At 40.7% G+C, this 25,124-nt stretch overlaps 1 protein-coding gene across 1 annotated transcript in view; it reads left to right on the top strand.

The window, feature by feature from the left end:
* Positions 1 to 1,758, top strand: part of LOC110164955 (homeobox protein Hox-D3-like) — a 2,377-nt gene extending 619 nt beyond the window's left edge. Inside the window, exon 2 of the mRNA XM_020930097.2 lies at positions 873 to 1,758. Within this exon, the coding sequence (XP_020785756.1) occupies positions 873 to 1,369 (497 nt within the window). The 3' untranslated portion in view covers positions 1,370 to 1,758. The remainder of the gene's footprint in view (positions 1 to 872) is intronic.
* Positions 1,759 to 25,124: the final 23,366 nt, after the last annotated feature.

The raw sequence follows: 25,124 nt of genomic DNA, 5'->3' as shown, positions 1-25,124 counted from the left end.
AGAGTGACATTAGGTCTTAATAAATAACTAATTAAACACTGAATTTACTCTTCTTAAATCTGATCTTCTCCTGGACTAAAGTCTGCTCTGCTTCAGTCAGAGCTGCACACCTGTGTCACTTGCATTATTTATTAGAAGGACATTACTAAGATGTATTTCTCCTCTGAGAAGTTTTAAATAAATTATTTGAATTTTATAATTGATTCTAAAAGGTACAGCACAGTTAAAAATGCCATTGCCTTGATATTTTAATCTGCTGGTCGAATGATGTTAAAATAGAACAAGTGACAACATTCAAAATGATCAATTATAAAAACTACACTTTTTACTTCTTGGCCACTCATATAAACAGAGGAAGCCCACAGCCCCCAGTAAAGTGGAGTTGAGTTAAGGAGTGATGCTTGCTCTCTAAGGTCACTTTAGGCCCTTTTTAATATCCATTAACTCTGCTAGGTGCTGTTGTTATCAACAGTGCCCCACCAGTGCTCATATACATGTCAAATGGAATCTCTAATGGTGGTTATTTTCAGTGGTGGTCCCAAGGTACCTTTTAAATGACTGAGATGGGGATTTGACAGGCCTGCTTCCATGTGTAGCTGTGATTAATGTGGCCTGTCACTGCGGCGTAGTGGCGTCAGATGTTTCCCCCAGACTGTATCTTTGGGAGCGAACTTTCCCTGAGCACATCACACCACAGACAGCCAGTCGTGTACAGTGTCTGTGTTAGGCTGAAGAGGAACAGCTCTGGGCCCCACTGTCTCTGGTTGATTGGTTGAGGATTACTGCAGCTCTCAGTCCCTCCACAGTGGTTCTACTGGCTGATAGACTTGTTAGATGTCTGACTTGCTCTTTCTCTGTTCTCCTTGTTCCAGTCAGCAGTAGTGAGGCTGGTCCTCTGGGAAGAGGCAGTCACAGCATCCGCAGGGAGAGGACGGCCTTCACCAACAGCCAGCTGCTGGAGCTGGAGAAGGAGTTTCACTTCAGTCCATACCTGTGCAGGCCACGCAGGATGCAAATGGCTGCTGGGCTCAAACTTACAGATCGCCAGGTTAAGATCTGGTTTCAGAACCGCAGGATGAGATACAAGAAGGAACAGAAACTCACAAGGGGCCAGTTCCAGCGTATGTCCAGCTTTTGTCCACTCAAGATTCCAAATGCTATATCATCTTCACCTGAGTTTCACTCTTTGAACTTTGCAACCATGCCATCCACACTCTGCTCCTATGACGGGGCCCACAGCAGTGGTCAGAGCAGTCTAGGAGACTTTCCTAATATGAACTGCAACCTGCTATCTTTTGAAAATGGGCATGAATCCTCCTGTGCAGCTATAGACAGTCATGACACCACTACTCTTTTAAACTGGCCATAAAGCACTATAGCGCCATAATATCCCCCTTTGCATTCATCTATGTCTCAGTGAAACACCCATATCAACAATAAAGCTGAAAAAACTCATCAAAATGGCTATTCTGAAATGTAATGGGAATGAGGCGGCGTGACAAACCCCTTTCGCAGAAATAGACTCTCAACAATGTTTGTACATAGATTTCAAGTTTCTTAATTTTGTGTTTTTAAGTTAAAGTTTCCTTGAGCACTTAAAAATGAATTCTTCATACTGTGAATGTTACATTAGACACCTTTTTCATCACAGTAAATGAAAAGAAATTTTGTGTAAAATGTTTTTTCAGTGGAATGTTCAAACTAATAATGTATTTTTGTTACAGCTATTTGATGCGGTTCTTGATTAATTGAGATGTCACCTCCTGTACATGCTTAATAAATGTATTTGGGAACGCTGTAGCTCCGGCACTATATGTTCAGCACTGATTAAAATTTCATTTTCTCCATATATTTCATGATTAAGGGTGTCTAGAGTATGTGAAAAAATAGACATTATTCAGTAATCAAATTAAAGAATGCTTTAGATTCATTGAAAACTCCAAAGTATTGTGCATTCAAGTTGCACAGTCTTGCCACAAAGCCTCTCCCTCGCTCCTGCCTTCAAGTGAACCACCATTAATCAAAGAGACAAGGCGGTCTTTCCAGCACTCCAACCACAAGCTCTGAACCCACTGGGCATGACGACAAGATCTCCAGCCTCCTCCTTCACAAGCTCTGCCTTTTCAATAGCCAAATTGTACTGCTGCAAGTCAGGGCTGGCCTCCCTCTCAGGGGGCATGTTAGTTGTATAACTTAGGAGCCCTTCCAGTGGCTCACAGGCCAAAACAGCCCAGACAGGCACAATCACTAATGACAGCATTATCTGCAGGAACACTGACAGGACTATGGTTTTAACTGGTGACTACTGTGACATTGTTCCATTGTAATTCTTTACAACAAACAAAATCATGCCAAAAAAACCCAAAAAACAGTCCTCTTATCATTTTTATTGTTTGGTTTCGCTTTCCAAATCAGACTCTCATGCTTATGTGCTTTTTGCCATATTTGACAGAAGTGGGTCACAGTATCTCTGGGGTTTTCCAAAATAGACATCAACTTCGCAACAAATGATAAAGGAGCGCACACACTTCTTTATGCTTCATAATATATGCCTTTAAATCAATACATGAAACAAAATGGCAGACGATTTGTGGACATGCTGACAGTTTTATATCTGTAAATGAGATGTCACTGAGAAGTACTGACAGCTATAAAACCAAAGATAGAACAAGGGAACAGTTCCCCTAGTGGTTCTGTATAAAATTACTATTCTAATTCATAGCCATTTGTTATTGGCATATCTTCAGACAATTTTCTGTCTTCTATAAGATCTCTTGTTAGAGCAGGTGTCTAATCGGAGCCAGGACAATTTAAAATATATGCACCGGGGAGCTGGTAATAAACTAATTTATAAAAAGCAATAAAGTTCAAAAAAGGTTAAAAAAAAAAGGTCAGTCTAAATGTATTTGTATGTAATATTGAACGGGGGAATCTGTGAACCAGGCTGTTTTTGTTGGATTCTTTGGATTCTTGTATATGCTGAGTGATTTATGGTACTAACGGAGCTGCGCCTCAATGGGACCTTTAGCTCTAGACCCTTACACACACTTGTTCTAATACTAAAAGCCAGGAGCACCCACACACTGGAGTGCAGTTATTCTGTGGAGAAGGTCAAGGGTGTCCTTGGGGGTCAGGGGAAGGCCCCCGGGGGCCTTATTTCAATAGGGACTTCCATCTTAACATAGAATTGTTCTCATATAAGGGGATTTCTGTTACATTATCTATATGAAGTCATTAATTTGTGTTTGGCCAATGTGCCCCTGATTATTTGATGGTTTGTTTATGAGGAGTTCAAAGTGGATTTTACTTACACCCCAGTCTTTGATAAGACAGCAGTAAAGTCATAAATATGAAGTAATAATGATAAATGGTGTGAGCTGTGGTTCCATAAACCAGCTTTGGTTGTGGTTAACAATGAATCATCAAATATTTTGCGGTATGTTGTTTACTGTTCGATGATATGCTACTGTTCCATTTGCAGCTGTTTTGATTTTGGAGATAGTCTGAGTTCTTAAGTCCCTGTAAACATGACAGTACTACACTTAACATAAAACGAGACATTGATAGGCTTCTACAACTAATAGGAATCATCACCACACTGACACTGATACATTAGCAATGGTCAATTGTTTTTATACCCTGGAATTTAATACTAAACAAACTTACAAAGCCACATAGGTCACATTCTTTTTCAGCTTGACCACTCAAAAGATAAAATTCTTGTGCTAAGGCAATTAACCAAATTTTTCTGATTTGTGGTTTGGCTTTCTTACCTCTGTGCCTTCCCATGCCAACGCACAGTGTTTTTGATCTTTAACTGCAACTAAACAAAACCACAGAGTCATGAGTACATAGCCTCAAAATAACGCAGATGTCTGATGAGAAGTGTAACACAATATATGTTTTTTACAATACAAATATTTCAACAAACAATATCTTACTTTGTGTTAAAAATATATATTTAGTGCATATGACAGGTTTTCATGTTTTCCACAATTTTACTTTGTTTCATATGTAACAGAGAAATACACCAATGTATTTTAACTCTGCAGTCCAAACAGGAAGTAAAATTATTGTACACATTCTCTCTCTCTCTCTCTATCTCTATACACACTATATATATATATATATATATATATATATATATATATATACACACACACACACACACACACACACACACACATACATATATACATACATACATAGATATATATATATATCTTGACATAATATAATGCAAAATTTTATTGTAATTTGTTCTACCATTATATATTGTTAAATGCATGTCAAATACATGTCTGCCTAGAATGACAATGACAGCAGTTACGTTTAGACATCCTGCATACAGTTATACTAATACAGCCCACAAGTGCAGCTAAGTCCTTTGTGGAGCATATCCCTGAACCCTTAATACGGGGTCTGTAGCAGACTTTGTTCCCTTTATGACCTGTTAACCTTCTCGGACAGCTCCCTCCATAGTTGTTAGTACTGCCTTCCAGTCTCTCCAGGTGCTTGTTGCTCAAAATGATTGTTAAGTATCAATTTCCTGTGTCACCTTTATGGGTTTTATTTATTTGTCTGTTCCTTCATGTGGAACCGAGCCCGGGAATCACTCAGGTAGATGGATTATAACTCAACTGCTACGACTCATCAATCTTTGGAATTTGACTTCCTGAATCTCATACAACTGTTACTGTCATATTACAGCACAGCATTATCAAGATCAATGACGTTTTAAATGCTTCCCAGTTAAGGATGATCGGTGGCAATAAAAAGGTAAGTTGGTGATGGAGGTGTCTGCGATGAGGTGAGGGGCTCTATGCACACAAGGGTGTCACCTTAAGTTTCACCTATGTTTTCACTGCATTCACAAGGAAAATATTGTAACACTATATATATATATATATATATATATATATATATATATATATATATATATATATATATATATATATATATATATATATATATATATATATATATATATATATAATTATAGGGACCAGTTCAATCAGACATCTATCAGTTCCTGTCAATAAATAGAGAAAAACTGATGCAGTTGCCCACTAGAAGAATAGTTTCTCACCACAAATCTCAAAATGTATCTGAATAATTAGTTTAGAGATGCTTACATTTCATTTAAAGAACTGCATTAATACATTATTCATTTCAAAAACCCCATTTTCTGAGACGGGGTCAAGTCCAAACATGATGATGTGAGGAACCTATTCCACTGTGTGTAGTTGCTCATTGGTTGTTTTTTTTTCTTTTTTCCAGATAAAAATGAAAATCATTTGTTGCAGAAAATTAACCCCATATTACTCTTTCGCCATTTCTATGAGCATCTCACTATTAACTGTGATTAGCATGCACAGTCAACTTCTGAGCTTTGTGACCACGCAGGGGATGTTAAAGAGAAAGAATTAAAAAGCACAGCTCTGGTGTTCCTGCAGTGAAGCGTGCTGAACGAGGAGCCTATTACAGAGGGGGCTGCCGTGCCCAACACTTCCTCCTGTTTCATGTTTAACCCTGCTCATTTCCCACAGTAAGAACTCCGGAAACAAAGTGTGCACAGCAGCTCGGGGGGAAGATGACTGATGGCTTGTTGTCATGATGTTTGGGATTCTGCCGACTATGAGCCTCTTGGCTCACTGGAGCCGTGAATACTGCAGCACATACTACAGGCTATTAGCGAAAAGCCCTGGTATTCGTCAGCTACTGCTTCAATGTCATATTGTTGAACCTGTACTGATGTACTTACCAGTACTGTCCCTGGCCATTAAAGATATTCTTATGGTTATGTACAATTCAGCTAGACATGACTTTTAATACTTTCTGTGTGGTAAATGATTTTGACAGAATTCTGAAGTGCACTGTATTCTTGCAGTTGTGTGGGCTATATATACACAAGGCTAAACCTTACTCTTCACACCTCCATTTATCAAATATGTCAATAATTGAGAAATATCTGACATTTGCTATTTATCAAAAGGACAGCCATCTTTCAGTGGGTCAATGTGCCACACTTGATTATGTGTGTGTGTGTGTACCTTGTTATTGTCATTTTACAGCTCCATTATGAAGTGCCTAAGCTTATGATCTCCATAAACACGGTGAACATGTTGTCGTCTTCCCCTCCTGGAACTACATGAGCTCCACTGCCCTCTATGGCCAGCGGTGACAGTCATCTGTCAGCACTGGCTAATTCCCAGTCTTGTGGGGGTCAAGAGCTGACACATAATAAGCTTTGACAGTGGTGGAGGGTGATACAAGGGTCTGCTGTCGACAGTGGCCCGAGCATCCTGATGTCAAAAGCATGATGAGGTTTCAGTTCTAACCATGGTGGTAATCTGAGCACGCTCTGATCCCGAGGCCTAGCTCTGCCTCCTATTGATACACATCAGAGCATGGACACAAAACAAATTAACATCAGTCAATATTGGCTCTCCTCCTGACACAGCCACCCAAGACCTGTCATGTTTACTTCACCTCCAGTCAAAACAAAAGACACTCTAGTGATTGTGATGGAAAATGTTTGCACTCACTTACAGGACACTGCTTTTGTGGCTGGAAGAAAAAAAATCACATTTCGTCTTGCGTGTAAATGGTATGCTGTTTTGTTAGAGGCCATTGAAATTCGCATTTGTATTTCAAGCATTTGCCCAAATTGTAAGATTATTCCCTTTCTTTTGTCTCATGCAAACTATGTGATTCAGGCAACACAAGCTGTGCAGAGAAAGGCAGATGACTAAAGATGACTTAAATGTGAACATAGAACTTCTGTTTTAAAAGGTGTTGAGTACAAAACACATCAAATATGCTAATCAGACATATGGCACATTGAAGAACAAACAATGTGATTTGGTATTTGTGTAAAAGGTTACTTGGTTTGAATGTGATTTGAATGCATCTGAGAGCTGTAATGACTGGGGTTTCTGTATATTTTTTACTCGTTTGCATATTAGAAAACAGAGATTGCTCACACCTGTTTATTTTTTCCTTTCCCCTTACTGCCCATCGCCCCATCCTCTCTCTGCTGAAAGCCATTACAGAAATACAATTTCTAATACCTTCGCACAGGTCTTCGATCGACTGCAAACAAATTTATATTCAGGCGGTAAACAGAAAGCTGCAGAGATTTATTTATTGAGTGTGGAGGAGAGAAACAAGCTAGCGCGTGAACCCTGAGTAACCTCCTAGCTGACATAAAGATGGATCAGTGCGCCATGCAAATGCACGGAGAGAAGGGATATATTGCACTCAGTCATTCAGCACATCGCTGCCTGTAGAATCCCATTAACGCCCACAGCTGGGACCACATCTTTGTGTTGGAGAATGCTGTTAGAAGTGGTTCGTTACACCGTTTTTTTCCCCTAATTAATGGAAATATGAAAAACTTATTAAATAGTAAGTTTAATAATAACAAAGACTTTGTTCCTTCCTTTGTTCCTAACAAATAAATAAATAAATAAATAAATAAACGTCTTTGGATGGTCACGGAAAGGTGGTTCATTGAAAGTGTTCAGGTCTATGGAGATTTTGGAAAGAGCTCGGTTCACGCTTTACGCAGCCGTCCAAGGCTGGGCCATACGGGCCTATTGTATCTGTCTGTGGGTGGTAAGCGCTGTTCAAATAGCCTAACAGAAGTTTAGTTTGCACATGAGTGAAAACTATCAGTTGCGAGTCATCACTGAGCAAATACGCGCGATGAAAAAGGCAACGGAAAACTTTAGGCCTAGTCTGCAAAATGACCCACCTCACTTCTATTTTGGAAACAGTGAGTCCTTGTGCAGAGTTGCCTAGCTGTCCATGTTTGATAAACATGTCTTCCCTGTCAAGGAAACTTCTTGATCTCTGCTCCGGGCATTTTTGGTTTTGTTAGAGGCTAATTACAAATGTGCTGCCACTGAACTTCTAAATAGCAGCTGTCACGACCTCTGAACCCATTAAGTGTGCCTTTCATATGACCTAAGCCCTTTCCTAAAAGGACTTAACACATTAACATAATCCATTAGCTACATCAGTGTAGCCCTGTATTATGTTAATTTAGGTATATAAAAGTGGTATTGTTGATTTGAAAAATAGACTACTGGACTTTCTGAGTTGGATACATCTAAACCAACAGGTTTAATAAACTTTATTTGCAAATACGCCATGTTCAACAAACTAGTTTTGTTCCAATGTTCTCTTGGAATTAACATTAGAATTGGAATATAACACTTAGCCTACAGATTTTTCTGATCTTTGACAAAAAGAGTCCAGATAGCCTCCAGATGAAGAGAGCCGTAACCCATTAGCCTACTATAGGCCTATATTTTTATGAGCTCAAAACGTTATAACAAAACAAAAAAAACAAACAAAAAAGCTATAGGCCCAAACCTATAAGCCCTATCTGGAAAATCAGTGTCACATCTTTCATCTCATTAGCTACTCTTACGGTTATATAGTTTCATGTAACTTAACAATACGCCTACGTGAAAGTCGCCAATGGCATAGCCAAAGGCCCTCAATTCGAGGCACTTAAGTTTCTGCTAGGACACTATAAATGTTGACATTAAGTCTGTATGACAACTTGCTCGTTGGGCCTAATCAGCGTTGTCTTATGTGATCACAGAGATGTCCGGCTATTGGCCCAGTCGGGGCGGGCACGTCATCTCATCCGTCAGGGGCGGCTGTCTCCCTCTGAGGAATGTCCCTGCGGTGTCCAGCTGCCCGGCCATGCGTTACTTGAAGCAGAGAGGCCGGCCGTGAAGTGGAGTCCTGTCCAATGATTATGCAGGGAGAGGTGATAATGACTTCCTATCAAGAGGTAACGGCTGTAAGGGAGAGTAGCCCTCTGTTCGCAGGCTGCTGGTGAGCAAAAGAGGTCATAAACCGGGACCCGTGTGGTGGGACCCTTCCTCAACACTGTAGCCGCACAAACTAACTACAAGTTCACCCTTGTTTTCTTTCCTTCTATTCTTCTGTAACTCTCCTCAACTGTTCATCGGACAGCCCTCCTCCTCTGGCTCCAGTGGGCTCGTACACATCGGCCTGCCTCCACTCGCCCCGTGTCCCTGTCGGAACAAGGCGCATGGCTCTACTGGACGCACTTCGACTTCGAACGAGACGCTGCGATCAACTTATGGACATTTTAGGAAACTACTGAAAATAAGAATGACTCAGAGACCCACAGCACAGAGGATAGTATGGCATGTTCACTCAAGTGACTGGACATAAAAACTTTTGAAGAGAAGTCAGCATCGAAGGGGTAAGTTTTGGAATAAGCTCGTTTCTTTGATGATAATGCAAAACAAGTGGACTATTTTTAAAACACATAAATTCGTCTTTAGATGAGAAATTATTCTTTTGTACTTTCTTTTACAAACTTTTCTCTAAGTCAGAAAAAGACAATGAGTGACGTATAACGCGCGTCACCCTGCGCCATCCTCTCCCTCACCAATAAGGACAAGATAAACCATTTTAAACAGCAGAATGCAGGATAGGGAAAGGAGCAAAGGAAGCACTAGCCGTTCTGTGGAAGTGATATTTGAATATGCACATGAGTAGGCCTACTCAGTTACTATTTCCTTAACGGTGCCCTGTGAAGTCTGTTACCTTTTTTTAATAACGCCCCTCCTACTGTCACAAAGAGACACGTTGGAATGCGCAGGAAGCTCTGTGTCATCAAAACTCCAAGTCCTCCAGACCCTTATTCAAACTGAGAAACAATCAATTACATGAAACGGTTGGTTTTGAATAATGGAGCAGACCATAAGCTTCAGACTCACAGGAAGTTGAGTAAAACTTACTGTTGCGGCTGAAGTGCTGGTGAGTATTGATTAGTTGTCTGTTTGTAATGAAAGCCCTGGAGCATTGATTTCAGTTTGCTGCACCTTTACGTGTGTCCACCTTTTTAACATAATTGCTGTCACAGATCATCATTTCACAGACAGATGAATTCTGGGCAGAAGTACAGGGGAGTATGGCATCTTAAGCTCATACAAACAAAGGATAGGGTTCAAAATAGTTGCATTTGGTTTAATTAATAAAATGTGACTTTCAACATTCAGAGGTTCTATACCAGATGTAATGCTTTTATGCCAAAGATTAGAAGTGGGTGTATAATAACAAAATAGTTGCTTTGAGGTTATGAAAAATTGGATTATCATTATATTTTGTCAATGGTTAAAAAAACAAAACAAAACAAATCAAACAAACAAACAAAAAGGAAAACAAACTAATACACATTTAAACCTAATAAACTGCAGCATAATATTTCAATTATTTGTAAAACATTTGTGGATTTTTTTTTACACTTAATGTCTGCATTTTTGATGGATTGATAAAATATTGTCTGATTATCGCCAGCGGCGTAATTTAAAAATATATAGACTTGTCAGTATTGTCCCCACTCCTTTAGCCTATGAAAGATAAAACTCAAATGGTGGAATCATATCTCATTATATATTCTCTGCTTTCTATTATTCAATTTCTTCATTTTATACATCACAAGATAGTTCGTTCATGGCAAAAATAATGTTGATAAGAGTCTTAGCATAGTCTGCTTTGACATGCACATATGACCAACTGCATACAGTAAGTTCCCAAAGTGTTTTGTCTCGAGTATCCCTTAATGTTTGTCTCAGACTCCCAGTACCCACTAACTCAGTGATGACGCAAAATAAATCTGTTTAATATAGCTGTTTTCTGTCAATTATTTCTATATAATTTGAATCCTCCAAAACATTAAAAACAACAACAATTTTCTTTTACCCTCTTTTAAAATCTGAAACTATTCTGCTACCCCTAGAGGTCCCTGTATCCTGGTTGGGAAATAGGAGTGAATGGTGTTGAAATGAAATATGTATTTATACATAGTAAAAAAAAAAAAAAAAAAAAACATAATTAAAAAAGGCAGATAGGTTAGTGTTTCTGGTCCCATATAAATTATGATAGACCATCAATCCTTATTGCACCTACAATTACAGTCTACCTTAAAACAACATTAAAGCGAGTCTCTAACACCTGCTCAGACATTCTCACTGGAGCCACTTTGTGAGCTCTAAACAGCAACATTGAAGCATTAGGTTTGTCATTTAATTAATAAACACTTCCTGATCCTAGTTCTTTGTTGCAACCGCCCACGCACACCGAGCTTGTCGTCGCGTGACTCTAACCTCTCTGTGTATGTCTCTGAAGGGGATCATCTGGAGGAGGATCTCATTAGTGCTACTGTGTAACTTGTAAAAGAATCATTAGTGAAAGTATGCAGTACTCTTGAGGTGCATTGGTTTTGGCACTAAACAAAGTGGTTGTGTATTGGTCAATGTAAAAAGGCCTCCACAGAGCCACTATAACCTGATCTCCTGGCTCAGAGTATATACTCCCAGTGCGTCATTCTTCAATTATGCTTTGACAGCACCTGAATTACTGTGGGCTGGATGCCCAGATGACTGAGGCAATGTGTATCGATCTATCCCTTTCTTCTTCCCTCTCCTTGGCTTGGAAGGCCTTCCATTCCCTTTACAGGCTGGCTATTTTTAAGCGTGCAAGCCATTCCTCAAATATTTACTTTGATTCCTTTATGCCTTCTGGCCAGCATCAATTCTATTATCTTTGCAGCCATTCATCAGAATGTGCATGTGATTTGCACTCCTGAAAGCCCAGACTCTTAATTACATATTGTTTTTGGTGTTGGTGCCTTTTTCACTGTTTTGAAATATTTGGTAGACTGATCTATTTTGTTTAAAAGTGGAAAACATACAAAACATGCACAATCGATCAAAATCTCCAGATACGCTAAAGCTCTGACCAAGCCTACAGCTCAAGATGGGCCCCTGAGTGCCGCACTGTGCCGCTCACTGCAGGTGCCCAAGCGGCATTGAGGGATGGGTCAAATGCAGAGGACAATGAAGTGTACTTTAACTTTACCATAAATTGTGCAAGTTGACCAACAAACATAATATATTTGTACTTTTTTGTACTTTTTAATTCATTATTAGACATTTCCACATGTTAATGGGATTGTGTATCTGATTATAAAAAAAGATTTCTATGAAGAATTAAAAAAAAATAATGTGGCCTGTTAAACTCATTAATTAGTTGGAACCTTAGCTCCACCTGTGCTGTGACTGCATTCTGCAGCATGACGCACATACTCAGCTCAGAGATACAAAGGTGACTAGCAACAATGTTAGCTATAGAAATCCACATTAGACCCATGATCCCTCTTGTTCAGTGCACATAAGTAGCCCCAATGATACTCTAATGTGGAAGCCGGGAAGCTCAGAGAAAAGAAAGGGGGCATTTGTCATTAATACAGTGTTTGAAATCGGCTAAACTGTCATTGACACAGAAAGCCCTACAGTGAATTATTAATGATTGTGATGAACAAAGTTAATGGTCTGTAAACACTAGACAGACTTCACTCACTTCTTTCCACAGAAGCAGTCTATGTAAAACAAAGAGGCACTCCAGTTTTGACTAATACATTTAAGTCTATGAACACAATAAAAGAAAACACCACTGTAACATTGTATAAATTACAGCATTTTGCAAACAATCAAGTTTTAAGAACCCTGAAATCAATTTGATTAAAGTATTTAAAGCTGATTAATATTACTTTTTCCCCAGCAGTCAACAGAAAAAACTACTTAACCAAATACTAAATGTAATTATTAGAGTTTTAATTATTTGTTGTGATCTCTTATTTTCAATTGGCACATTTTTGCCTTACAATATTGATTTACAAGTTTATCCTTTCATTCTTTCTGCTAATAGCCTACATTGTGTTTTATTTCTATTAATTCAGCCACAACCAATTTCAAAACTAAAATTTTTACATTTTATATTTTATCTGTGTGTGATTTGTAGGCCTATCAGTAGGCTGTTTGTGTTGGTGACAAACTGACGCCCTGTGTGTTGTTCTGTTACAGGAAGGATGCCCGTGACCTGTGCTCTCAGTGCTGCGGGCCTCGGCGCTGCTGTGGCGCAAATCTCGCTCACACTTCAATCAACGAGGACCAGCGACGGCACAAAGCAGTTAACAGAAGAGAGTTTCGCCTAAAATATGTAGCCGAGCTGACCAACCCAAGTGGCCAACATCGCGCGGAGGTGCCCCTCGTTGCAGTAAGGCACAGGTGAAGGCTTGGGTTCAAAACTAACACTTGACACAAAAAGAAAAACAGTGGGACAGCACAACAGCGCCCTCCTCTAGGACAACTGCCCTCTCTGGGCCATGCTCTCTTCCACCTGCCTCTGAACTCGTGAGCAGCGCGTGCGCCCCACACTCAGAGCCCCTTCACGCATGAGCAACAGGCTCGAGCAGGCAGATGTTTTGATTCAAGTTTGCATTGAGTTCAATCAGACTGCACCTTTATTTGCTTACCACGATGGATGCTCATCGCAGTAAGCGCAATGGCAAATTTCTTCATGCTAGAACGGGCCAAAACAATCTGTCATCCTCCCCCGGCTCCAGACTGATTTGAATATTAAAATCCAAGTCATTCCGTTGTGCTCCTATCTACACAACGTAAACGAAGATACAAAATTGTATTAATTGCCCATACAGTCTGAGGTAGACTATTTGTTTATTTGAACAATTTGTTCAGGAAGTTGGATAGGTTATATTTAGCCCATTTAATTACAATGCGCAACAGTCGCTTTACGCGACTATTGCTATTTTATTTGATAAATGTAAAACTAATTTAAGTCACAAATAATAAAGGGCTTCCTCTGTCCAATGCATATTATAATGTTTTCATATCAAACTACTGTAAAGCACACTATATTAGAGGACTGTGGGTTCTGGTTTCAATTCGCACTGTCTTGGGCAAATTGACAGATTTATAGAGAGCCGTAATAAAAGTATCGATCCATGATGATCCATCTCTGAGACCCAAATCTGGGAGCATTTGCAGGCAAGTTATGATAATGGGATGTTGAAACGCCGCGATAGGGAGCTGTTGCGTTTTTATTACCCCAATATATGCATTACAAAATGATAGTTTAGCTTGAACACACAATAGGGAGAGCAGGCAATAAAATGCGGTAAGTGTTGTTTTGTACATCAAATATAGTGTCGTGTGGTTCCAGCAACGTTATATTCCTTCCAGAGTAATCTCGTCTTGTATGAAGTAAATGGTTACAAAGTCGACCCTTAAACACGGTTTTGTTTGCCATAATGCAATAAGTTTCTATCATGTTAATGCCTACTATACAAGCATAACTGAGCCATCAGCAACGTCATTTATTGCACGGGACTGGGTTTGGGTTTAAATTGGCAGTGTTTGCATAATACGAAATGTAACATCGTATATATTAACAAAACAGGTGCTTGTAACTTTGCCTATATGGTCACTCAACGTTTTGGAACTCAAATAACAAAAACAAAACAAAAAAACGCAGATGAGGTGCAACAAAACTCCGTGCGTAAGCTAGCTATGTGCAGCTGGGTAAGTTCTCATAGGGAGTTATGTAGAAGCTAATTGACGAACAGCAGGGTCGGAGACTGGGCATGCAAGACAGCAAGGCCAAGCTAATATATGTGCTCACACCAGAATTCACCTCTCACCTCTGACCCTTGTTCGCCTTGGGATGACGGCGACCCGGTCAGCGGCTCCGGAAGAGAAAGATGCGCCTTTCATTTCTTTAGTTTTCCCTTTCCCCGCCAACAAACAGCTTGGGGCTTCTTTGTTCTTGTGGTGGCTCTCTATATGCTAACGCAATAATACTTCATCTCACCTAAAAAGAGAAAGACCGGTCTATATGTTAATTGTTCGTATTACAATTTCATACCAAGCAGGATAATGCATTATTCTCACCTAGAGCTACCCACTTTTTGTGCCCTGTCTAACTAAATCCTAATTAGGTAATATACTTGCTTGCTTTATAAACCGGGTGAAGGGTCTTTCATCCAATAGCGTTTAAAAAAAAAAAAAAAAATCAAATCTAAATAAGAACTTGAAATATTTTCCCCTAAAACATTATCAATCAACATGAAGAAATTGTAAAACAATTAATTGCCCCTGCTTTTATATTTCAGGTGCATTTGCTTTGAATAATTAAAAAATCTGACATTAATCACACACAAATAATATACATAAAAAACTCCATTAGTTTTATCTGAAAACTTTATTGGAAATAAAGATTGTGCAGTTTTGGCTTTTGACAGGGAAAATATTTAAAAGTTAGTCTGTAATGGATCACAATAATTTTATAAGCAAGCATGGCTAAAATATCTCCTACTTGCTTTATTTGCATTTAAACAAAACAGAAGCCATTAGGTCGGGCTTTCTATAAACAAAGTAGTACAAAGTGGAATGTTTAACAAAACCATTGAATGTTTCCATCTTTTTGATGCAAATACACAAGCACTTGTGAAGGTTATGGGCAAATGAAGATAAAAAATACATGTGGATCTAGAGTTATTGTGTTAGTGTTATTGTGACTAAGGCTTTTTTTTTGTAATTTTTTTAAAAATCTTGGCCTTGTTAGGATCTCTTAACATACACAACATTGTTAAAATGAATCAGTATATATTAAAGAAATACAGGCTAGCAGCTGCTCAGTTGGAATAATTATGCTTTCATGTCCCTTTTATTTTTCCATATCAGTAATCACCTTTTGATGAGACAAATCCATTAATTACCCACATTTTGGCTCTTCAGAATAAATAAGCAATTTTGTTCCAAAGATATGGGGTAAAGTGTAAAATAATAATAAAAATACTTATACTACCTATTTATTTAAAATGTAGTCAATACTACAAAAACAATGAAATGTATTTTAGTACTGTGATTACCACTACTTGTCCCCAGACCTGCTCTTATTTCTGTTAAAATGCACTTGACACAAATACATGCTCAATGTGCTAAATGATTTATTTTTATAAAGTAAAAGAAAGTTATCTAAAGAGAAAATTAAAACTGCTGCCAACTCGATCAAAGATAAACTTCTATTTACACTGGGAAAGGGGGTGGGGGGCTTTGTGAATTATTGGGATGAGATGCAGGTGAAGAGAAGAAAAGATTTATTTATTTATTGTGGTGAACTATGGCTTTAATTTTTTTCGGTGTCAGCTTCAGCATTTGCCTCTCAATTGATGAAGGAAGAACTACATTGTTTGTTCAGACCTGACATTTAGCCAGTGTTGAGTGCGACTGTGTTCTGATGAATTTATGTTTGTCTGTAATCCCTTTCTGGAGACGTACGGCTGCTCCAGCAGACTGACGGCTGTGTACACAAGAAACACACAGTAAATGTTAAGCAAAACGCCAAAATCTGTTACTGCCACAGGTAGCACTCCTCACAAACTTTCCCCTGTCTTATTTTTTCAGTGTTCATCTTTTACCTAATTTTTCACTTTGAAATAAAATACAAAATCTTTGTTTTGCTCATTTATTTCTTTCAAAAGACAATGTATTTGTTTATGTCGGAATACAAAACCTCACATGTTATTTGTAAATGTGTATTTGCTTGTTGTTTGTATAAATCTCTCTTATAAATATGCATATTAGCATATGACTTTATTTTTTTCTTGCTTTCAACACAGGCAGCTGGAACAATCCTCATGAGAAATATGGTACGGCATGAGGAATGACTAAACATATGTCAGTTATATTACATGAAGTTGTTGTGTGCGTTTATTGCAATTAATAAGTTTACACAAAACATGTACTATACCATGTTCAGGGGACTGAAACAGCAGGTCTTCTAAATACAGATAGATTTGTTCTTATTGATATTTTAGTCTTTTTTTTTTTTTTTTTTTGCTTTATTCTAGTTTTGTTTTTCTTTCTTTTAAGAATTTGCAAGTTTCATGCACTATTGATCTTCGTTCATGGCTTCAACTCCAATTTGACTATCAAACAATTTGTACATCAAGAAAGTTGAACTGAAGTGCACCTGTGTCTACGCATATGTGGACGCAATGTGTATACAATTACACAAATAAGTGTTTTGCTTCCTAGGTGCAACAAATAAAGCACTCAAAAGAATACAAAGCTCTGATTTGAATAATTGTATACTGACACACACATGCAAACTCACATACAACTCCATACATAACCGCGTGTGACATAGTTACGTTCGGCAACACAGGCACCAATCACAGTCCTCGCTTTGCTTCTCCTGCTCCACTCCAGGGAGCAGATGTTTGGGGACAGCTTACAGCCTCAGCGAATTTCTGTGCACAAAGCAAACAGCAGTACTCAGCACTTCTGGCTGCAAAAGGGAAATTTGCTCTTGAAAAAAAAAAAACAAGGGGTGGGGGTGTGGCGGGTGGCCTTGGAGTCAATATAGGTATCATGAGGATGAGTGGAGGGGGAGAAGAGTGAGAAGGGATGCACAGAGGGGTGAAAGTATGTCAAGGTTGTGTGTCGGCTGCATAGGAAACTTCCCCCACCCGAATCTGCTGCAGACATGTCGCACTGAATGTGGGTGAGGAGCAGGTGATCTTGTTGCATGGAGCATAAACAGCAGTGTCCCGTTGATTCACAGCGCATCAGGAAAAATCAAGCAAGGTGGCTCACTGTGATTGTGTGGGATCTCTCTGACCTCACAGTGCAGCTTTGAACGGTTTCCAGCTTGGACTGCCCTTTCAAAAGTTGCAGACAAGCATAAAACGAGGGGAAAGGGGGAAAACAATGCAATGAGCCTTTACACAGTTTGCTGATACTGCATGTACTCTCAAACATCAGTTATATCCTATAAGCACAGCTATGCTAATAATCTACATCTTTAATGGCTATAGTCTTAGGGGCAGGCAACTCTGTCAATTAGCCATTTCAAAAGGACATCGCTGAAATGTGTAAAATTAAGTTTATCAATCCAGTTACAGCGCAATATAGGACAGTGCACTTCTCAAACCCAACTAGATTGAACCAGGAAGGGCACTGGGTCTAAAAAATATACTGTATGCAAGGAGATAGATTGCCATGGTGACCTTGAAATGAGATGAATAAAAACAGATGAAAATATTGTAAGTATTCATATTCAATCAATTATATCATAATTATTCCTGTCTATTTTTATAAATTTTTTATACCAAGATGACTTCTCTTATTCAAGGATGTGTGCATGCAGAGAATGCAGACACATTTTGACCTCTCATCAGTGTATCATAATCCCTAAACAAACCTTCATCAATGAGCCCTGTGATGCCTATTTGTCTGACTGCAGCCCCCTCCTCCTCTGCCCTGGGGTGCGGTTACCATAGTGACAGATTCAGACACATGGAGGAGAGGTAAAGGGGGGGTGGGGGGGTGTTGCGTTAAAGGGGCGGGACTGAGAGGGTGCAGCGGGAGTGGTGTGTAAGGAGAGCGGGCGGTGGGAGGTGCAAGGAGAGATGAACAGTACCAGTTTGAGGACGATGCCGCTGTGTCTTTCAGATGTGTCTTTGTGTTTGATCTGTCAGTCATCTCTCTGTGTCAGGCGCTCAGCCACACAACAGTTCATGAACTTTTCTCAATCAAGCTCCTGTCAGACGCCATCTTGGCTGTATTTCATGGACGGAGAGGATTGATTCACGCAGTGCAGTCACAGAAATGTCTATCTGTGGGAGAAAATAAATCAAAAGAAGTCACATTCATTTTCAAAGGGCTGTGTTGCACAGTTACATTATGACTAATCACTAGCCCAGCCAGACTGAGGATGGGTGACAACTTCAGGAAAAGGATGTAAGGGAGAAAGGATGCAGCTTTGCAAAGTGGCCATCATGACTGGCCTTGACACTGTGAAAACATGTTTTTTTTTTTTTTTTTATCAGCCATTTATGCAAAATAGAAAGAGCAGGTGCTCAATCAAAGCTTCTGCCTACTGTTTGATATTTCATCTTCCTCCCTCCTGGTGCTTTTGTGCACAAACCTGTGTGCCTTCCCAGTACCCTTGCACCATACTTCTCCTCTTCTTCTTCCTTTTCGTGTCATTCGTCTTCTCTCTCGCCTCTCCTCTGCCTGCTCTCCAACTGATATGAGACACTGACCCTCAGGCCCTGAGGGGTCAAGTGATACAAGGTCATTGGCAGGTCATCTCCGTTGACTGGCTGACCTCCGAAAGGACATCTGGAAGGAGCCAATGAGGTGCTGTTCCTTCCCCCTTAGGCAGGTCCCCCTCCCCAGCTCATCAGCAGGCTGTGTCACATGACCAAGGCGAGGCGTCAGAGGGAGGATGATTAATGATGCTTTTAGTACCTGTTTAGAATGAAGCTGTCCACACCGCACTGTAATTACCCACTCCCAGGCGGCAGCTGCCCAACATAATTGCTTTTTGTTTGTTGACCTGGTTTATTGCTGAGAAAGATGGCTTTGGCTTTGGTAAGAAGGTGCTATGTTCAGTCTGCAGAGTAAAAATGAGTACTTGATTACAAATTTTGGTGACAGTGTGTGTTTTAACGTGACTAACATGCACCCAAAGATTGGAAACATTTCTCCACAAACCGAAACTATATATGAATTACAACAGCACAATTCAGTAAAAATATAGGATCCTTGGTATGTATCCAAAAAAGGGCTTGTCTGGAAATATCTCTGACATATAGCATCCTCCCACTAAAGGTCAGACAGCCACACCTGTATGTCAGGTTGCTGCATACCACTCAAGTCCACGATTACTCATCACGCGCTGAGAGGGAGGGGTGTGATGTAGCCATGCATAATTTACACTAACATTACTAAAGCACAGCAGCCAGTGTTGCTCTGCAAATTCACAAGTTCAGAAGGTCAGCAGAATGTTGTTCCTGGAGATTCTCCTCTCACTCTTCTCTGCTAAACGACTGAGGCAAACATGAAAATTTCAAAACCTGCAGCACAGCACCACGAGGACAGTGACAATGAAATCCAGATAAACAGCACTTGCTTGACCTACGGGGAGTATAAATTTACCACCCATAAATCCACTGTGTTTCAAGTCTGTTAAGAGCATTTACTGAGGATTTCTACCCAGTCGGAGGGGAACAAGTGTCGGGTATCAGGTCTGGCGTATGAGCAGCTTTCATCTTCCCTTTGGTTCTCACATAACTCAGTCCTGCAGCCTTTATCACCGCCTCATAAATAACGAAGCTATCGCCTGATAATGTCCGCTTAATGCTTAGTCAATAAAGCCCACAGTACGAAGGGTCCTTTTTTAGTCGCTCTCCTGTACATAAATATAAACAGTGCGGTAGATTGATGTGATGGGCAGAGCCGTCTTGCACTGGGACAAAAAGGCGGCGTGTGGGCCCCTGGAGCTGGAGGTGGGCTGTGGGCTGCAGGTGTTTAGAGGAGATAGCAGGCTGTAATGAGAGGCTGCAAGAGAAGGGCTGAGTGGATAGCCTTGACTGATCACCTGTGAAAGGCACAGACACTCATATACACACAAATGCAGCGCACAGACACCCGGCACAAAGCACACTCTAATGCCATCATTAGTTAACCCATTGATGTGGATGGCTCCTGCACAAAAGCTCATCCTGCCCATTTGAAGGGCATTAGAGCATTATGATAAGGTTAGACTCTACACTAGAATGTTTCTGTTATCTTGTTAGCATCTTTGCTAATCTGTTAACTAGGACTGTAGTATAAAAGGCAATCTCTGTAACTCAAAGACTGAGCTACTGACTATAGAAAATTGCCCTGGTTCTAGTCATGATTTAGTCTGTCTAGTGTTTTTGACAATTGCATAAAGTGCACAATTAACAGACAACTGTATGACATTAACAACATAGTTACGACACACATGTACCACAAAGTTACAACTACTGCTGTTGGTTTCTCTGTTTTGCACATTGCAGAGACAGGTATCGACTATTCGCAGTAGTCATCAGACCATCCAATTCCACCCAGGCGCCAGAGGCAGCTGTATCCGTGATGGCTGAAATGGGATGAGGAGGAGCCCCGGAGAGACAGTGCAGACTGACATGGATGTTGCTGAGCTGAACGAGGAGGCTGATTGTGATCCATGAGCTGGTCAGGCCAGCAGCACCTGGGCCGAAAGCAGCAGCTGGGACTGAGGGCCACAGTGACATGCACTGAGCTCAAAATGAAGGAAACTTGAAACTTGAACCATATTTTTTTTAAGATATTAGGGGAAACTAAATGCAATGGTGTTGAGAGTTAAAACAGATACTACAGGGGATGCACCATTACATTGGCCAAAGACAAGTTCACAGTATATTGGCTTATGACTCTTTGTCATGAGATGTCATGGCACGAAATATCTAAAACAATAATGACAATAACAATAACAAAACAATAACTGGGAAAACGTAAACAGTAGCTGACTACATGATCACAAGGGGAGGTCCCTGTAAACACCTTCTGCTTGGCTGTCGGGGCCATGTGTGTTGTCAGTACATACACATTTTATTATGAGACTTTTACCAAGCTCTAATCTCTGACTCTAAAGTCATCACTGCACTGATATTTTAGAAATAATTAGGCAAAGGGTTTTCAGCCTCTGAAATGCAAGTTTCCACTTTCTTTTGTTTAATTATGCAAGAAAGTTAAAACCATCCAAACAACTAATTACAAAATGCAGATAAGGGATTGTTATAAATGAGGCTGTCTAACTCTGATATGTGACACAAGCTTATTCAATACAATATTGTGAGAGCTAAAATCTATGAAGATTAATAAAGATCACTGTCATGTACACTGACACTGGACCTCATTTGTCACCAAGTGCTTTCATTTAGAGCACTAACATACTGGTCATATATAACAGTTCTCGGATTTTTATGTTCACCTTTGAAGTTAATGTAAAAGTCTGCTAAGTGTATGTTTGCTTAAGACCTGATTTGTGTGAGGTGGACCTTGTGCTGGCTTGTGTAGAGGCCAGATTTAGGGAGAAGGTGAACTAAGGGGTGTTCACAAATTGCTAAAGGCACTGCTCTGGAACACTGCGGCAAATGAATCTCCTGGGTAATGGAGACAGAACTATCGCAAAATTAGGAGAGACATTAACTGGGGTATCAATAAATAAACCTCTAATTAGGGAAAAAGAAGCCGAGCGGAGCAGGAGCGGCAGCACTGGGGGAGAATATCAATGGTACATGGCTCACATCTGTATGCAAGCACATCTCTCCGAGGGGCTGGGCCTCTCCAGGGCTTCACCAATGGCACCGTCTCACCCACCCAGCCCTGACCTACCCTGGCAAAGTGTGTGCCCACTCTTTGACAGTGCAGTGAACCCTGCATGCCCCTCCCCCAGTGTAACCCCTCTCTTCTCTCACTCCTTCTCTCTGCCTTGCCTTTCTTAACCAGCTTATCTGAGTGCCCTGAGTGTGCCGCTGTGCTCTGTGACTTCGCCATGATTGATTGTGGTGGGGGTCCTCCACTCCCTTGGTGAGAGAGAAAATGGAGGATGGAAAACAGAAGACAGCAAGAGAATGGGCAAAGTATGAGCCTGGAGAGATATAGTGATGGTGAAATGAAAGAGAGGCAGCATCATTTCTGCTTACATGCATGTGTCTCCATCTATTGGTGCTCATATGCACCAGAGTATGAGTGTTCACATCAACAGCTGCACAGCCATGATTCTCTGAGCTCACATTTAGCCAGATGTAATGTGTCAGAATTAGGTGGTTGTCTGGCTGGTCGGGGGACAAGGAGCTAGGACCTAGGTGCTGGTGGAGGGTGCATGGGTGGGGTGTGCACAGTGCTGACCGCTCTCTGTCTCTCTCACCCCCTGTTCCCTGGAGGGTAATAAAGACTGATGACACTGATGCTGTGCCATCCGGCTCCACAGTCTCCACTGCACAACCATTTGCGCCATCATTTATCCCACTCCCCCTCTCCCCGCTCTAATTCTGCTTTAATAACCGCCAGCTCTATTCATCAGCGTATTGACGGGCATGACAGGCGGTGCGGCACACACTAACTCTCTGCCCTTTACTTGCTCACAGCCGGGGTCATTGCGAGGTCACACAGTCAATAATCACAACACACCACACTGTCACCTTGGAGCGACTGCTCACCCTGCTACAGATCCTCTGCTCGCTGTTTAGTTTCCCGCAATGTGCTTTTTTCTTGAAGTCTTTGGCTACAAGCAAGGTTACGACAGCCCCAGAGGAAGTGTCACCAGAGTTTGTCTGACCATCTAAATATACAAAGACTCAGAAAACTATGGACCATTAACCAAAGGTACTTTTGTCAATTCAAGTCCTGCAATGTCAAAACAATCAGACTGACACTTTGTTCTTGCCACTTGTTTTGAAGGGTGTGTGCGTTACAGTCATTTGTTACAGGTGCACTGTGTCCCTGGCTCTCTCTCCTTGGGCTTCACCTCTTCATATGCAAAGCATGTCCTGCTGTCCTCCGACTCCGCACAGTTTGCTGCCATGACACATTTATTCTTCATTTCACGTTGACAGTGACATTTATGTTCATTTGCTCAGTGCAATTGTGAGGCATCTGGAGAGGCTGTTTGCCTATTTTTTTACGAGAAAAAATCACTGCAGAAAAATATGAGTGTAGATTGGTTCGCCACACTAAACCTGTGATGAACAGTTGAGTTTTTGGAAACACATGGAGGCAAACACCTCTGCAATTACACATGCTTAAAAAGTCTAGCTCAAAGGTTTAGATGGATTAAACAGCTTGACAAAATCCAGGGTCACTTGCATAGGAAGCTGACACAGCTTTATGAATCTTGCAATGTGACAGCAGTAGTAGTGTATAGTTTTGCGTAATGTGGAATGTAGAATGTGGAAGTGGTGCATGGAGGATAGGTCAGGTGGCACCCACCTACTCACTCTCAAATCCCATGTGCAATCCCTTGTGTTTAATAGTTCTCCATGATATTAATCGGATCCTAAAATAATCCACAATACGCATAATGCATGCATAAGTAAAAACTAGTATCAACAGCTTCAACAGCTCGGGCTATCTGTCATTCCCTATAGCGAATACAAACCAGTGTACTTTCAATGTCCTGTTCCCATGACTAGATAAATGAGAGGGCTATGTCAAGAACAACTTTTGACATAAAACTGTACACAAAATTACTTATACCTGCATTTATGGAGAAAAAATGACAACAACAAAAAGCAAGCAGCAAAAGCGATATGGCAAGACCAAGTCAAGACTATAGTCAAGACTATACCAAAAATGCACCACACAGGGAAACTGATATGGCTTTGATTCTGCATAAAAATACATTAGAAGCAGCAATTTACCGTATATCTATTGCAGCATCTACTCCATACACACATACGCCTCCTATGGCCTGCCTTGCCTAGCCCTGTGCCCTCTTTCACAACCAAGCTGCAGCCTCAGCCAGGGGTGTGTGGGTGCTGCTGCAGGTTCTAATCTGCAGTGCAGGTCCCAATGGCAAGGATCATTGAGCTAATTAATAACATGGCACAGAGAGGAATGGTGGTCATTAAGGAGCCACTGCTGTGTGTGCTAAGATGCTGTAGGCTTCTGCATGAGGCTAGTATACTGTATTATGTTCGTGTGCAGTGGGCAGACAGCGAAAGGTGGGAGGGTGGCTGGGTGGGGGAACTCACTCTGGCATGCAACCTATTGGGTCATTATTCATAGGGGCCAAACAAGCACCCACACCCTTTCTTTTGCCAGGTACATGTGCAAATACAAAGATGCTATATTGCAGCTTTTATAACTATTAGAAGTTTAAAGAGTTACAATTGGGCATCTGTGAGGGTCTCTCAGAGTGCAACTAGGTTTTGTATCAATGAAGACAAGTTAGTGCATTATATGTAGCACACTGTAACCTTTCAAAGCTCTGTCTACTGCACCAGTACAGTGCATCTGCACCCGTCTGGAGACATATGTTAGGAGGCACTGTATACATGGCCAATATTTACAATAAGCTAGGGGGCCAGAAGGCTAAAAGCACTTAGTTGTGTAAGGCAGCCCAATAGCTCAGCCTGGGCTAATGAAAGGAAACAACAGGAGTAATTAGCAGTGTAAACAAACAGCTCGCCGAGGCCCCAGTCTCCAGCCTCCCTCTGACAGCACGGGGACTGGCAGCCTGGAGAACGAGGTAATTGGGGGAGCTGGGAGCTGAAACAAAATCAATGGCGATGCATACACATACACTATGTGATTACTCAAAAGCCTTACTCACAACACAAGGGATTCACACATACAGTAATAAGGTGTGGAGGAAGGTGTAATTCTGGGGAGGTTACCTTCCAGCCC

This window comes from Boleophthalmus pectinirostris, unplaced genomic scaffold (genome assembly GCF_026225935.1).
Source record: "Boleophthalmus pectinirostris isolate CB_2022bp ecotype Guang Dong unplaced genomic scaffold, ASM2622593v1 HiC_scaffold_8, whole genome shotgun sequence".
NCBI lineage: Eukaryota > Metazoa > Chordata > Actinopteri > Gobiiformes > Gobiidae > Boleophthalmus > Boleophthalmus pectinirostris.
This window is presented reverse-complemented; position numbering and strand designations above follow the sequence as displayed.